This window comes from Anomalospiza imberbis, chromosome 3 (genome assembly GCF_031753505.1).
Source record: "Anomalospiza imberbis isolate Cuckoo-Finch-1a 21T00152 chromosome 3, ASM3175350v1, whole genome shotgun sequence".
In the NCBI taxonomy this organism is placed as follows: Eukaryota; Metazoa; Chordata; class Aves; order Passeriformes; family Viduidae; genus Anomalospiza; species Anomalospiza imberbis.
Genome location: NC_089683.1, coordinates 47,062,638 through 47,078,036, shown reverse-complemented (window position 1 = coordinate 47,078,036; position 15,399 = coordinate 47,062,638). Strand labels below are relative to the sequence as shown.

The 15,399-nt window shown below is 38.1% G+C and overlaps 1 protein-coding gene across 2 annotated transcripts in view; it reads left to right on the top strand.

Annotated features, from left to right (window-relative positions):
• LAMA4 (laminin subunit alpha 4) overlaps window positions 1–15,399 on the top strand; it is a 97,839-nt gene that overhangs the window by 63,260 nt on the left and 19,180 nt on the right. For both annotated transcript variants that reach the window (XR_010997203.1, XM_068184280.1), the window contains exons 18-26: window positions 857–996; window positions 2,179–2,352; window positions 3,376–3,518; window positions 3,861–4,023; window positions 6,111–6,244; window positions 7,422–7,593; window positions 9,728–9,859; window positions 10,885–11,027; window positions 14,304–14,439. Coding sequence is in view for 1 of the 2 variants with exons in the window: in XM_068184280.1 (XP_068040381.1) it covers window positions 857–996; window positions 2,179–2,352; window positions 3,376–3,518; window positions 3,861–4,023; window positions 6,111–6,244; window positions 7,422–7,593; window positions 9,728–9,859; window positions 10,885–11,027; window positions 14,304–14,439 (1,337 nt within the window). In the remaining variant the exon portion in view is untranslated. The remainder of the gene's footprint in view (window positions 1–856; window positions 997–2,178; window positions 2,353–3,375; window positions 3,519–3,860; window positions 4,024–6,110; window positions 6,245–7,421; window positions 7,594–9,727; window positions 9,860–10,884; window positions 11,028–14,303; window positions 14,440–15,399) is intronic.

The following is a 15,399-nucleotide window of genomic DNA, read 5'->3' as shown; positions in this document are numbered from 1 at the left end:
CAATAGCAATGACATTTGCACATGTACCACCAGAGGACACAGCAGCAAAAGACCAAAGGTCCAGGACTCTAATTCATGACCCCTGGCAGATGCAGGCAGGAAAGTTAAAGAGGTTACCAACCACAAGGGCTGGGGCAGGTACTAAGCAAGTTTAGGTGCACATGCATCATCATCATCATCATCATCATCTTCATCATCGGCTTTCTATTGTTGTACACCACAGGCCTGTCACCACAGCATGAAATTGGCAGTGTTTCTGTCATGTGTCATGACTGTGAGCCACAAGCAAACACATCTCCTGTGCAGAGATGTTGCTGTCTGGGTGATGACCTCTGGGAGGCACACATAGCTGAAAGCTGAAGAAAACAGCCTATACATCTGCCCTACAGTGAATTTGAAGAGTTCATGAACCATAACTTTTAGATGCAGTTCCCAGGTCAGCCACAGATATCCAGTGAGATGCTGGACATATAATCGTTCTGCCCTAGTTGACGTAGATGTAAAATTAGGCCTAACATTCATTTGTCTTGAAGGAAGATTAAAAGGTTAAAACTATTAATGTTTGCAGAGCTCCTTGAGGAAAATATTACAGAGTTAACACACTACAGTATTACCTACGAGTCCTAAGAAAACATAGTGTCCTTTGTGCAAACTTTTTTCCAAAAACTTTAGCAATACCAAATTCTTAGAAATTACTACCCTTTCTGAAATCTCTGCGTCTCGCACATCACAGTTACGACTTGGTCAGAAAGCAGGAGACAGGTGACCTAACCTCAGAGGATAGGGTGGAATATTCCTAATGCAAAACCAGTCTTTCAGAGAAGAAAATAATCTGTCTCTTCTTTTCTAACTGCAGTGAAGAAACTTACAGAAGTTTTCCCTCAACTCCTGGACAAAATGCGCAGAGTAGAACAGAAGGCACCAGCAAACAATATTTCTTCCAGCATTCAGCGGATCAGAGAGTTAATTGCTCAAACCAGGAGTGTAGCAAGCAAGGTAAAACTTTTGGACTTTTGGGGATTTCGGTTACTAGTGCTAATAATCAAATCTTACTATAACCTCAGTTTTCTGGGGCTATGCTAGAAGCCCAAATCTGGACAATGTCACCTCACCAAAACCAAATGAACAAAGCACATTGGAGGTCATTAAAATCTTTACAACTACTATTTGCAAGCTTTTGACATTATCATAGTATTTGTGGTAGACTATTGTTACTGCAGTGGCAATTTGACAATAAAGATTTGGGAACAATGTATAAGACGGCCAGAACAACAAAACGTAATTACCTATAATTTGTAGGCAAATTATCTACAAAGTTAATTACCATGAGTAATAATTACAGCAATTTAATGTAAGCTTTTCTGAGATGACAGCATTTTTTTTCCTTTCTTTTGAATTAATTTTCTGCAGGGTAAGAGAATCCTTGGCTCACACATATTTAATAGAGAAAAAACCACTTTCATTATCATACATAAATAATGAGGGTTTTTTCTCTAACGAGAAAACCAAGGTCAAGTATATTTGAATTCATTCACAGAAATAAAAAATTCAATGCATTATTGTATGTTCACAGTGCTGAAATATAACTTGGAAAAATCATTTTGTATGTAGTGCTTGACTGTTCTTTAAAATGTATTTTGTGATTCAGGTATACTGGGTTTAAACTTGAAAACATTACTTTGGTTATGTTGAAAGCATTTTGAACTAAAATGAACAGTTTTACAATTTTTTTAGCATCTCATAAATATCACTGTAGACTCAATGATATAACAGGATTACTCATGAACAGAAAATGGCTGCACTACTCCCAAAGCAAAGAAATAAATTACGAGCAGAAGTTTTATAGCTGTGTAAGAATTTCATTATGTGCCATACATAGCAATGTAGCTCTGATTCAACTATGCACACATCTCCCACTGAAATGTAATTTACTTTATGAATATGCTTAAGCAGAATTCATTAGGACCTTTAATTAATTTTAAGATAACTTTCTCCATAATCTTTACAGCATCTTTCAGGAAAGATTGTTACAAACATACAATTTTACATTCCAATATATAGGTGCCAACTCCACTCTTGGAGTAAGCAAGGCTGCTGGCACAATATTGTTACACACTTACCTTAAGTAACGACCCCAGGCAACGACATGTGTCTCACTTTATCCATTTGCAACTGCAGGTCCAAGTCTCTATGATGTTTGAAGGCCAATCATCTGTTGAAGTCAATCCAAAGATCAATGTGGAAGAACTGAAATCTTTCACTTCCATGAGCTTGTACATAAAGCTCCACAAAGACAACCCACAACTGGCAGCCACTCCGGACAGATTCATTTTGTACCTCGGAAACAAAAATGTAAGCAAATAGCCCAGTTAACTTTTATTCATATATTTAAAAAAAAATTAAATCAGTTTAAAATTTATTTGCCCTCAGTTTTTCCTCTCACTGTTTCTTTGTGTATCAGAACTAAATGTGTCTATTCTATGACCATCACTGATTTTGTGACAAGCAAAGTGCAAGGGTTCCTGAGACCCCTGTCCTTGAGACTTGTCACCCCAAACAATGAAGGATGCTCTCTAAAGCAAATTAGACTGCCTGGAAGTGTACTGCTTTGATTGTCACTGCAGCAAGCCACACTTGCTATCTCCTCTGCCAATACCGAGGTGCTCTGAAGCAGTTAATGTCACCTGCCTGGCTTCTGTGAGATATGCTTTAATCAGTTTATGCTGTTGACAGTGTCAATTCCAAATCTTTGAGGTCACAGGCCCACAAGATAAGCAGACTTCTCTATCTGTGGCTTGTGCTGCTGTTGTACACTCTGTACACTCTCAATCACTACTGTGAAATAACTGTTCTTTAAACTGTGGTTCTGAAAAGAAAAAAAAATCTCAACTCACAAGCCAGGTATCATTCTGGCCATCTGTCACTTAGGAAGGTAAAGAGCCAGGCTTTTATTTTTAAGCTTTCCTAAAAAGAATGTCTACTGAATATAAATCAAGTGAAACAACTCTTGGCAGAATATTTAATTGCAGCATAATACTTAGGTTTTAGTCTATTTCCTGCACATGGCGCTGCACACTAAATAATGATGAACAGCTTCCCATTGAACATGACTAATTCATGGTCAGCAGAGACCTCACGACCTTGAATTTACCTCAGTCAAAATGGATATAAAGTAAAATATCAGAGACTTTTTTCTGTACAGTTTTATGTGATGAAAGTAACCAATTAGAGAATGAAGGTTTTGTTCCTATTTAAATAGCTTTCAGTAATATTTAAAGGTGTCACTCAGTTTATCAAAGCTTACCTTTACTTATGTCCTGCATTAAATCTCTTTCAATGTTGTATCTCTAACATGTCTCTCCATTGATATTTTAGGCAAAACATTACATTGGTCTTGCAATTAAAAATGACAACCTTGTGTACATTTATAATCTGGGGGGCCAAGACGTGGAGATACCTCTGGATGCCAAGCCAGTCAGCACCTGGCCTTCTCACTTCAGCATCATCAAAATTGAGAGGTAAAGTGATATGTATTTCCCCTGAATCAAACAGTTAATAGGAAAAATCAAGCAGAAAAGGCAGTGTCAGAACTGCCGATCAGGAATGTTCAGTGTCTGGTTCTACTCCTACTGAAATAAATGGAAATTCTTCCAGCTTTTGAAGAGCCAAGACCCAAGGGGCCACAGGGAGGAAGAGATAGTGTCTGTCATCCCTCCCTTTTTCTACCTCCTGATTACTAGTCTTCTCCAAGGATATAAAACCCTTCTTGTTTTAAGTTACCCCCTGAGTTGGAGGCTTGTTTGTTCTTTTGTAAGTCTGACCAACATGAAATTCTCTTCTCTTACAATTCTTTTCTGCAGGATCGGAAGACATGGCAAAATGTTTTTAACTGTGCCCAGTCTTAGCAGCACAGCTGAAGAAAAATTCATCAAAAAGGGAGAGGTTCTTGGTCCCGGCTCCCTTCTTAATTTGGAACCTGAAAATGCTGTTTTCTATGTTGGTGGAGTGCCTCCAGGCTTCAAGGTTGGTCAGATAAATATTCTCTATTCAAAATGAAATCGTGCAAACTAACCTTGCTGGACTTTCATTTAAACACAGAAATGGTAGATAAAGTCCTTATTTAGTCATTTATCATTTTAGAACTCTATCTTTTAGCCATGGTGCAGAAGTTTTGCCTAGCATATTTTGTCATACAAGTATGATGATCAGGTTTCTGTGAGCTGCTGTTCAGGTTTCCTGAAAAGTACTAAAAGGAAGGCTTGCTAGCTGTTAAATAGCATGCATTAACAAAGGCCTATTAGTCCAACCTAACTTGCAGGCTACCAGTATTTTTCAATGCTAGTGAGTTCTTGGTACTTAGAATTTCTCTTTTACAACTGTCACAAAAATGAAAAGTAATGTATTGTTAATATTAGGATCTTGTGGGAAACGAAAAAGATAGTAATTTCTTTGAATTTAAATTTTCACTGGTTTAAATCCAGACTTATAACAGCATGAAAAGTTGCCTGAGCAAAATGTGTCTGAAGGCCTGTTTGAGACAGTAGCATCAGTCTAGTTCCCAATAGTCAGTATAAACTAGCACCTCACTCACCTGCTTCTGCGAACATATCAGTTCCTCTTTTGGGATTTAAAATTTGCTATGAATGACCTTGGCTGTGAAAATTGCATGGCTGGATAAAAGCACACCTAGAAAGACTTCAGAGAATCCTAAATTCTTTAAGCTAACTGTAGCAGGTTCTAAAAATATCCTAATACTGATCCACAGTCAGCTCTCCTAAAAACATAAAAACAAAGAAAGAGTGAATCAAAACACTTATGCATTCCTGAGCTTGGCATCATTATGACTACTAGACACATGCCATGGCAGGAATTTTGGATTGCTGAGTCCGGGATGCAAACTGCCTGGGAATAGGACTGAAGACTGAATAACAGTTTTATACACACATGCACATACAAAAAGTCATCCAGCAAATGAACCCTCTAAGTCTGTTCCAGAGCATAGCAGAGGAAAAAGAAAAGAGGAGAGTGAAGCAAAGTGGAAAGGGAAATAGGAAGAAAAGGATTCATGGTATTGTTTGATAGGTATATGGGACCCTTCCCTCTTAGAAATGACACCTCACATTTTTATTTGTTAACACAGAGTTTGCTTTGTTAAAAGCTTTTTCCTTCCCTGTTACACACTTTGCAAATATGAAATGCACCACTTAACCACTAGAACTCTCATGTTTAACATAATTTCAAAGACTAGAAGAAGCAAAGGAAAACAAGAAAAAACATAATAATTTACCAAATATATCTGTGCTGCAGATAAGAGTGTAATTTTACAGCTACTTATATTCTGTATTGCTGTATTACTATACTATTGTATCATAAGAAAATGAAAATAATGAGAAGATGAAGAAAAGCTACTCACAGTGATCAAAATCTGAAGTACAAGAGGTGTTATCACACCTGTTCCACAAGGCAAAAATATTTTAATATAAAAAGAATGGTATAGGTCTGTTAGCTTTATTCTTTTGTATTTTCCCCCTCACCAGTGTGGCTGTTTAAATTCCATTAGCAGTGACCTTTGTTAAAAGAAGTCTCTACATCCCTGCTAGCTGCTCAAAATAATACCTACTGAGGATTACCCACTGGCACAGATTTTGAATCCCTGTCTCCCGGGTTTAAAAAGCTCTCTCATTTCTCTCTCTTTAATTATGGTATGGAGTTCTTTTTCTAGCTGTGAAGGATATCTATGCATTCAATATGAAATATCCACTGAGTTGTTCAAATACATTGAATAAGCTCTGTTATTAGTCAAATCTTAGCCTTTTTCCCTGTTTCCAAGCATGCTCCCATCAAAACTACAAAAGAAGTTTTTGTTTGCAGTTGCCTTACCCAGCCTAATTCTCTCACTGTGAGACCATTTATGTGCTCCCTTTTTCCTTACAGCCCAAAGGCCATATCATGGTAAGGACTGTGAAGACTATTCTCAGCGGTATCAACCTTTTCTTTTGAAAATACGAATTGCACAGGGACAAAACTGACCCCAGGCACAAATGCTCTCACAACACCCAACTAAAGAGTGCCACCTTTCTCCATTTAACTCTTCCTTGTCCTCTGCACAGCTCCCTCCTAGCCTAAACCTACCTGGCTTCATCGGCTGCCTGGAACTGGCTACCCTGAACGACGATGTGATCAGCCTGTACAACTTCAAGCACGTCTATAACATCGACACCACCACATCGCCACCTTGTGCCAGGTAGGGGACAGTCCCATCCTCACTCCACCGCTCCCGTTTCTTACAAGTGCTGCTCATTCCTGCTTCAGATTAAAAACCTGAAAGTGGTATGGAGCTGTCCCAGGAGGAACTTGGTCGCTCTTTGCTTCTAATTTTATCAACAAGTTTAATTTTTTAAAATTTATTTATTTATAAATACATGTATGTTTGGAAGTTTGACTCCTTATGAGTCCCTTTTAGCATGTGATATTCTATTTGAGATTTTCCTGCTGTCTCCACTAGCTAGCTCACAATCTTGTTCATGCATTCATAAAGGAAACTTCCACATTAGCTGGGGCTTGTTCCAGGCTCCCTCCTTACCCCACTGTCTTGCCTAGGACTGAGCTTCTCCTGGCTCGAATCACATTGCTCCAAATGACACAGCCACAGCCAGTCAGGTCTAGTAGGTCTGATAACCTTTAGTGAAGTCCCACCCCCAGCTAGGAAAGCTTATACAGAACTTTCTTCCTGCCATACATTTCAAGCCACCCCAGATATTCCTTAGATGAGCCATTCACAAACTGGGAAAGGCAGCTCCTAAAGTAGAAGTTGTAGCATTTGTTTAGCATAGACACAGCAAGCATTTTGCTCACACTACAGGCAGCAGCAGTGCAACAGAGGCAAGCCCACTCTGGAAAGAAAAGGAGAGTAATTTGCAGCATGCACTGGGAAGAAATGCAGGAAGTATTAGGATAGAGAAAATGAGTTTCCCACACCATTCCCACCGGGAGTGCAAGCTGCTGCTCTTCAGAACAGAGCACAGCAGAGTCAGCTAAAGTTCTTGGAGAATTCAAATGGATTTCTGCACAAGCTGGGAAAGCTCTTAATAGACATATCTGAGTATCCTTATAATGAGGAAGTGCTGTGGGCCTATCACTTTACAAGGATGAGCAAAGAATTTTCCTGAGCTCTACATATAGCACAGGATAAAAGCACAGTGTAATCATGAAGGAGTTAGATGCACCTTCAAAGTTACATATTATTTCTCAGGAAAAAAATTCCCAGAAAAAAACTGAAAGGAAGTCATCAGTCTCACCATGCCAGGCAGAAGCAGAGGTTCAGAACAATTATTTCAATAAAGTATGTAAATGCATTTAAGTTCCCCTAAATTAAAATGGGTACATGTCCACTAATCCTTCCCTGCCTGTTTTTTCCATAGAGATAAGCTGGCTTTCACACAGAGCCGGGCTGTGAGCTATTTCTTTGATGGCTCTGGCTATGCCTTGGCCAGGAACATTGAGAGAAGAGGAAAATTCAGCCAGGTGACTCGATTTGACATCGAAGTTCGAACACCTACAGACAATGGATTGATCCTGCTGATGATTAATGGGGTGAGTTCCAAGTCCTGCTGGTACCCTTTATCCATTGGCACCACAAGTTGCCCAGTACCTAGAATATCTTGGAAAATCCAAAATGTTAACGTCCTCACATTTAACTTCTGGGAAGAGGAAATACTTTGTGTTTGTCTGGTGCATGTATACATTAGGAGGGAACTGGAACTTGCTCTGCAAAGGCCTCAGGAAGCCAAGGCCCTGAGTTGGACTCTGCTTCTATCCAGAGACAGTCAGGACTTCAAACTGGTCATATCCTAGTGATGATACTTCAAGATGGACTCCAGTTAAGCCCAGTTGTTGTACCTTTATTTAAATGTGAATGCTCAACCAAAGCTATGGGAAATTTCTGTGAAGTAACTCCCAAAAAGCAGCCACTTTGTGGTAGCTGCCACTTTATAACTGTACCTCAGGGTGTACTAGAGTTAAATATTTAAGTTACTGAAAATAGAAAGCAAAAATAGAAAGCAGTCCAAATAAAAAGGCTTGATCCAAATGTCAGGAGCTTTTCTGAAGTGTGAGAGTGATGCAATCTCTATAAGTTTGAAGACATGAAAATATCCTCTGAAGACAAACATAAATTTTTGGTTTGGTGTTTTTTTGTTTGTTTGGTTTTTTTTTTTTTTGTTTGTTTGGTTGGGGTTTTTTTTTGTCTTTCAGCATTTCCATATCAAGCTCACGAGTTCTGTGTGGATTACAACCTAGAAAAGCCACAGAAAACATTTTTCTATGCAGATGCAGTCCACAGACAGACACTTGTCTAGACACCTACATGTAATACTGCTTTAAGCATTTAGAAGAAAAAAAAATCCCCTGTTATTAGAAGAGCTACTTTCTAGTTTGTCTTTAGAGTAACTTCCAGAAGAGGGTTGTGGGAAGCAATTTGCTCTGCAGCATAGCAAGCTACCACTAACCTTCATTCTTACGAGGTTTTGGCTAAGCAGCTGCTGTTAAAAGTTTAAGAGCCTTTATTGCAGAGCACTTATTTTCTTCAAAGCAAAAGCACCTAGAGGTTTCTTGGAGATACATGCATTTTGTATTTGTCAGTGGAAACTGCAATCAAGTTGGATATCAGCTGTGGGAGACCATGTCTGCTCACAAGCACTTTTAGAAAGTCTGGTGGTCCATTATTCAATTCTGCAAAGACAGCTCATAAATATTCTGAATGTAATCCTTGCTTCATTTTCAAGTTTATGCTGTTCAGAACAAACCCAAGCTGCAGTTTCATTTAGGAGTGCTAGATTAAAACCTACTCTTACTTCTTTAAGTAGTGACTTCTGAAAGCAGGCTTATTTATGTGAAAGACAACAGTTCTTGGCCTGCAGTAGTGTTTTGAGAATTACTGTTCTCACGTTTTCATTAGCCATGAACACTAGGAGAGAAGACAAAACTTTGGCATTGAAAGCATTAACCCAGATGCACATTTGCAGTAAACTTTTGTTTCTGTTTCTTTATGTTTAGTTGTGGAACAAGACTAATTCTAGGGTGAAGATCTTAATTTCAAGTACTCCCTAAAGATTTTCTAAAGTACAGCTCCTGTTTATAAAATTTAGGTCACCCAGCCACAGAACAGAAACTAAATCATAAAGCAGGAACAGCCAGAAATTCTAGAAACCAAATACATAGTAAATACACTCTAGCTATTGCTATTATTTCAGTAAATACATCAGTGCTGATCAGGGCTGTGAAAAGACAAAATCCTGAGCGATTACCAACATTGTGATAGAACCTGCTAATGCAGACACAGCCATTTGAGCACAACGTTGCTTTTACCAGTATAATACCTTTCATTTAGGGCATGTGGTATTATTTTAACAGTGAATAGGTGTGTTTACATCAGGAATACCTTACTGTTAAAGAATAATGATATCACTGTGCTTCCAAATGCTATTTCTATAAGGAAATGGTTCACCAAGTCTTTCAAAAAGTGCCACTTATAAAGCAATTATGTATGCATGTGCATATATACACATATATTATAAATATAAGCATATAGAAAATGTGTTACAATTTTGCAAATAAAGATTTATTTCCCAGCATGCTTTTCCCAATGTCAGTCTCACAACATTGTTTATTAACTTTTTGTAATTGCTGCCACATAGTCCTTTTCTGACTGCTGTTTTGTTTTACACAGAGCATGTTCTTCAGCCTAGAGATGCACAATGGTTTCTTGTACCTCCGCTATGACTTTGGTTTCAGCAATGGCCCCATACTTCTCGAGGACTCCATGAAGAAGGCTAGGATTAACGATGCTAAATTTCATGAGGTACAAATGTGGTTACTATCACAGCCATTTGACCAAGTATCCCAGAGGCTCCAAGCAGAAATAGTTGCTCCAATGCCCATGAAAGGTGCAAAAGGATGAGGGGCAGGTGGTGATATGGTAGAACAGGCGGAAGAGTAGAGTGCATGCAAGTCCTACCAGTATCAAGCACAGGCAAGGGAAGACTGTCCTTGCCTCCTCATAAATCAGTGCTTGTAGACAGATTGTATGTATTACTAGCCAAGGACAGGACCGTTCACATGGGAAAAAGTTTTATTAATTCCATAGGAAATTATATCAAGGACAGTTCTCTACATCAAATATAAAACTTTCCTCAAGTAAAACCATGTCATTATGCTAACTTGACCACCTCAGTTGTTATGAACTGCATTACAAGAATTATGGCATTTCCCATTTCATTTGAAAAGAGAGTTGATTTGGTAGCAACCTTTTTTATATGCACAGTATTTTAGGGACTTTGGCAGATGTAAAATATCTACTTGTATTTAGTTTCAGGGAACTTGCTGTAAGCCAATGTAACTGTGATAGTAGTAAATCCTCCCGTAGTGAGTTGCTTCTCCTGCCTCTTACCTTATGTCCATTCAAAGTCTGATTTGTGACCAAAACTACAGCTATAGGTCTGTTCATGTTCAAGCAGAAAATAATTAAACTTTCTAAGCTTTGATAATGAAATAAGTTTTTTTTTTAAGTATGCCCTAACTTTTGGATAAATCAAGAAAGAATTCTGAAGGTTACAGAGCTTATCTGTTTGCCACAGTGTAGAATTTGAAACATTTTCTTTATTCTTAATTGAAATATCCTGAGAATTCAGTCAACAGAAAAATAGTGACATCAAAATAAACTTCCTACTAGTAATCATTGTCAGCCTCTCCCAACTTACAAACAAATTCTCTGTTAAATGGGAGGAACTTTTCAAACAGAAGGTATAAAGATGCAATCAATTTTGCAAGATCACCATATAAATGTCATAAAAGATGACATTTTTAAGCACATGCTTTTCTTTTCAGATTTCTATTATATATCACAATTCCAAGAAGATGATCTTGGTAGTAGACAGAAGACACATAAAAAGTGTGGACAATGAAAGAACAGCAATGCCGTTCACAGATATTTACATTGGAGGAGCCCCTGCTGACATCTTGCACTCCAGGTTGGTTTACAAATGGGATCCAATCAGTATTTTCAATTAATCACCATATGTACGTTAAGTTGTATAGCCTGTCCTTAAGGGGTAACAATAAAACAATTTCTTTGGCATCAACATCATATGGAACAGCCCTTCAGACACTCTTCTAAGTGTCTCTCAGAGCTCTCAAGTACTGAAGACTAGGCTTGATCCAGCATAGTTAAATTTTACTGACACTAGCCCAGTTTTAGTAAGGGTAACAGAAACAGTTGTGTTATTCAAACAAAAAGGCATTTTCAAAGAACATATTAACATATAAAATTGGTATTGCTTCTTGCTCTGCAAAAAGTGACCAAGACCCTCTACCAATCACATTTTCAAATCTAAAGATGACCTTTTTCCCATTAAGCATTTCAGTTCTGATTCGTCTCAGGCTCTCTTGGATCTAAGTCATCTGGCTCTGTGTAGGTGTGGGAAGAAAAGGTCTCATTTTCCTACTGTACCATTTGACAGAAATGCAGTTTAATCTCAGTAGACTGTGTAACTCTCATTTCCTGCCATAGGAATCTGCCGGACCCCAGGGTCACACTCTGAGAGCAGACTGGCTGCTTGAAGAAGAGCATGCTCTTCTGATAGGGAGTATTTTTATGAAGCAAGGCCAGAATTTTCAAAAGGGCTCCAGCTGCTATTTCAAGTGTCACAACTGCTTACAGGAATACCCTCCATGTTAAAAAAAAAAAAAAAAAAGGCAAATGTTGCACAACAGCTTCTGGAATTTAGTGGTAAATCTCGTGAAATTTTATTCTTTATTTTGTTGTTAGAAGAAACTGCTATTGAAAATATAACTATTGAAAAATAACTATTGAAAAATAACATCTGAGATACAAAATACTTAATCTTTAACCTTTTAATACAGTAACAAACTTCACATAAAGAAAAATTATGCCTTTCAATCCCATGTAGTTATTTGAACATGCAGGCAAAGTAATGGGCAAGGGAGAAACAGAGTACAACTCACCTGTCCTTTCAAATAGTTTTTTACAAAGGTCTTTCATAAGGGGCTATTAAGAAAGCTAGTGGAGTGAAGAGAGAAAATGCTGCAGTGTATTGGAAAAGCAGCTGGGAAAAAGAAAATGGGACACAGTAGTAACTTTTCAGTTTTCACAGTATAAAAAGTCTATGGCACATGCTCAAAGGATCTCTCTCAGGGCTAGTATTAAATACATTAATGATCTAGAAAGAATGTGCAGAAGGATGGTGAAAATTACTTTCATTAATCAAGCCTAAAGAACACTGAAAAAGCCCAGAAGGACCTTGAAATCTAGGCAATTGAGCAGCTCAATGGCAGATGAGACTTGTTCACAAATATAGGATAAAAGACGAATCACATGAATTATGCATGCAGTTTTCCAAGCAGATTGTGGTTATTCTGAAAAACACCTGGAAGGTACTGTCAAAGCAGGAAAAATAACATCTCAATTAACAAGCAGTATTAAAAAAAAAAGACTATAGGCATTGTAAAAATATTATCAATTATAATGTTAAAAAATATATACAGAAATTATTCAAGCAGAGCTGCAACTTTGTCTCTGATATGGTACTCAGCTTTCATTCTCTTGACAACAGTAGACAGCACAAAGTATGGGCCAAATGTGGTGGCATCGTTCTATTTTCATCAGGAGCATAAGTTATTATCCTACTGATGATGTACTACTCTTTCTCTACTGCTACTACTATCTACTACTGATATTTATGCTTCCTCTTTGCAGACAGACTCACATTTAACCAACTTTGCAGGGCAGCAGCAGCATGGGGAAACTAGCTCTAGTCTTAGAGTAGTCTAACAGTCTTATAAAGCAGTGTATTATTCAGTTCAAATGCACTTTTCTCTGTCAATTGCCTTTTTTCTCCAAATAAATGAATCTGGAAGTACCACCATACATTATTTTGGTCCCACCTCACTCACTGCATAAAGCAGAAAGCTAAGGGTAGGTAGGAGCACTGGGAACTTAACTTTTAACTGAATTAAGAAATTAATTCAAAGCCTTTATTTAAGTGAAAGCCTTTCTTTTATTGCTTGTTTCTAGAAAATGTTGTAGCATTTAACACAAAGGCATATTTGTCACATCCAGCCAGTCTGAGAGTCAATCAGAGTAAAGATTATAGTGGTTAATTGATACTCCACACTTTGGTCCAAATCCCAGTAAGGATGACAGAAGCCTTCCTGTTGGTTTTGCCTTCCTGCTGATTTCACTGAGGAGCAAATTAAGCCCCTACAGCACCCCTTCTCTCACCATATTTCAGACATGTATATGTACATCTGCATTACTTCCTCTGATGGTCTGGTTTTGCCAATGCAAAAAAATAGGCATTTCCAGCTCTTGATTCTTCTGCCATGCTCCCAATATCTGCCTTACAATGAGATAGCTCACAGACAGCGAGCGCAGGTAGCAGATGTCAACAGTATCATGTCATGTGAGGTGAAGAGAGTCCCACTGCTAAGGTACATCTTGCTTAAAGGACAGAGACTGCTTCCAGGCAGCTAGGTCAAAACTCTGGATTTCACACCCACTCCTTCAGTGTATTTGTTCCCTAGTTATCGCCTGGACTGGTACGCAGTTGCTCCCATGTAATTTCCTTGCCCCTGTCACAGACTTACTGTGATTTTACACAAATTACTTCTTCATGCACCTTGAGAATTGTGAGGATAAATTCAATTATAATCACCCTGTGCTGTAATGTTGTGGTATCTTGGTAAGATGTGGAGTTGAAAAACTGAGACTAATGAGTAGGAGCAGTTGGGATGCACTTCTGTGCTATCTACCTCAAGTCTGACACAAAAAGCATACTGAAAGCCCACTCACTGCTCTCATTTAAAATTATGTAAACCCACACATCAGCAAGTAGAATTTACTCTTACTTCCCTGACCTCTGTTAGTAATTTTCATAAGAAATAGAGACCCATTTGCTTGCAAAGGCAATAATGGAGCTTGCTAGTAAAAGCAAGACAGGAAACCTAAATCAGAACTTCTCTTCAAAGCTAAAAAAATTGAGATAAAAATCCATTTATTTTTACCATAAGTAGTTATAAATACATAATATTTACTACAATTGGTGCATCTTGATTTTACAAAACATAGTGTGCGGCTCATTAGTTATTTTATAAAAAGATGTAAGAATTGGGCACTAGTGAGGCAAATGACTGAAGTTCTTTGAGGCCTTTTAGAACATCTTGGCAACAAAATCCTGTTCAGAAAGGCAAGGGCTATCTAACTGCAGTTTGGCATTGTTGTCCAACAGCATTAGTTCACATCTGGCAGGAACTATCGGCTTTAAAGGCTGCATGAAGGGTTTCCAGTTCCAAAAGAAGGATTTCAACTTGTTGGAAGAACCAGGAACCCTGGGAATCAGCTATGGGTGCCCAGAGGATTCACTGGTAAGCATAACACCATTTGTGACATAACAGCAAATTTTGACAATGGATATAGCTGGGAGCTTCAGTTTTACTCCAAACAATGGAAAGACAGTCTTCCACCAAGGAAATGACCACGCACTCATTGACTGGCAGAGGTGGGGGGTTTGTGTGTGTCTGTAAAGCCTGCTGACATAATACCCAATTTTCACTCTGAACAAGAGCACAAGGTGTTTCACTTAAAATTCTTCTCATATGTAAAATTGCAATGTGAAAGCTCAATCTGAAATAAATTATGTTCTGTATTCTGAATGGAAATATTCCAATGTAATTAATTTTTTTTCTTAAAGATAAGAGGAGAATCATCCTTACATTCATCCTAATACAGATGTGTGAAATGGAAAAGACAGCAAAATATTCACCCTTCAAATGAGTTCTCCCCTTAAGCCAGATCAGTTCTTCCTCTATGACACACACACTAACTGCACCAGCATTAGTGTTGTTTTGGTTTTTTTAGAGTTTTAAAGTTCTTCTAAAAGTTTTTTATACTTTCTGATGTTTACATATTTCTACAGAATTTTCTCACACTGTTCTTGTAAATAATGATTGTTTTGCATTCTTCTTTGTAGGTAGAAAGAATTAATGGACTGTTGGTTTGACCAGTGTGGTTGGAGAGGCGGCAATTTCACCCTCCAATCCACTGTCACTTTTAAGTTACTATATATAGTAGAGTCAGAAAATAAAACATCTTTTTTAGTTCTTTTCTTCCCCTCTTTTACATCTAGCATCTGTGTGTAAGTTATTTTATGTCATAGTGTGACACATTAGCTCTGAGAAAATTGCCATTTAGCTTCTGGTCCCTTCTATCATTCATCATTTGTCCACTACAATGCAAGCTGGCAAATCCAGACAGTGTTTGGGGTCTTCATCCTGTGGCCATGTCTATCAAAAGTCATGCTGCAAACCTGTGAAGAGGAAGGATTG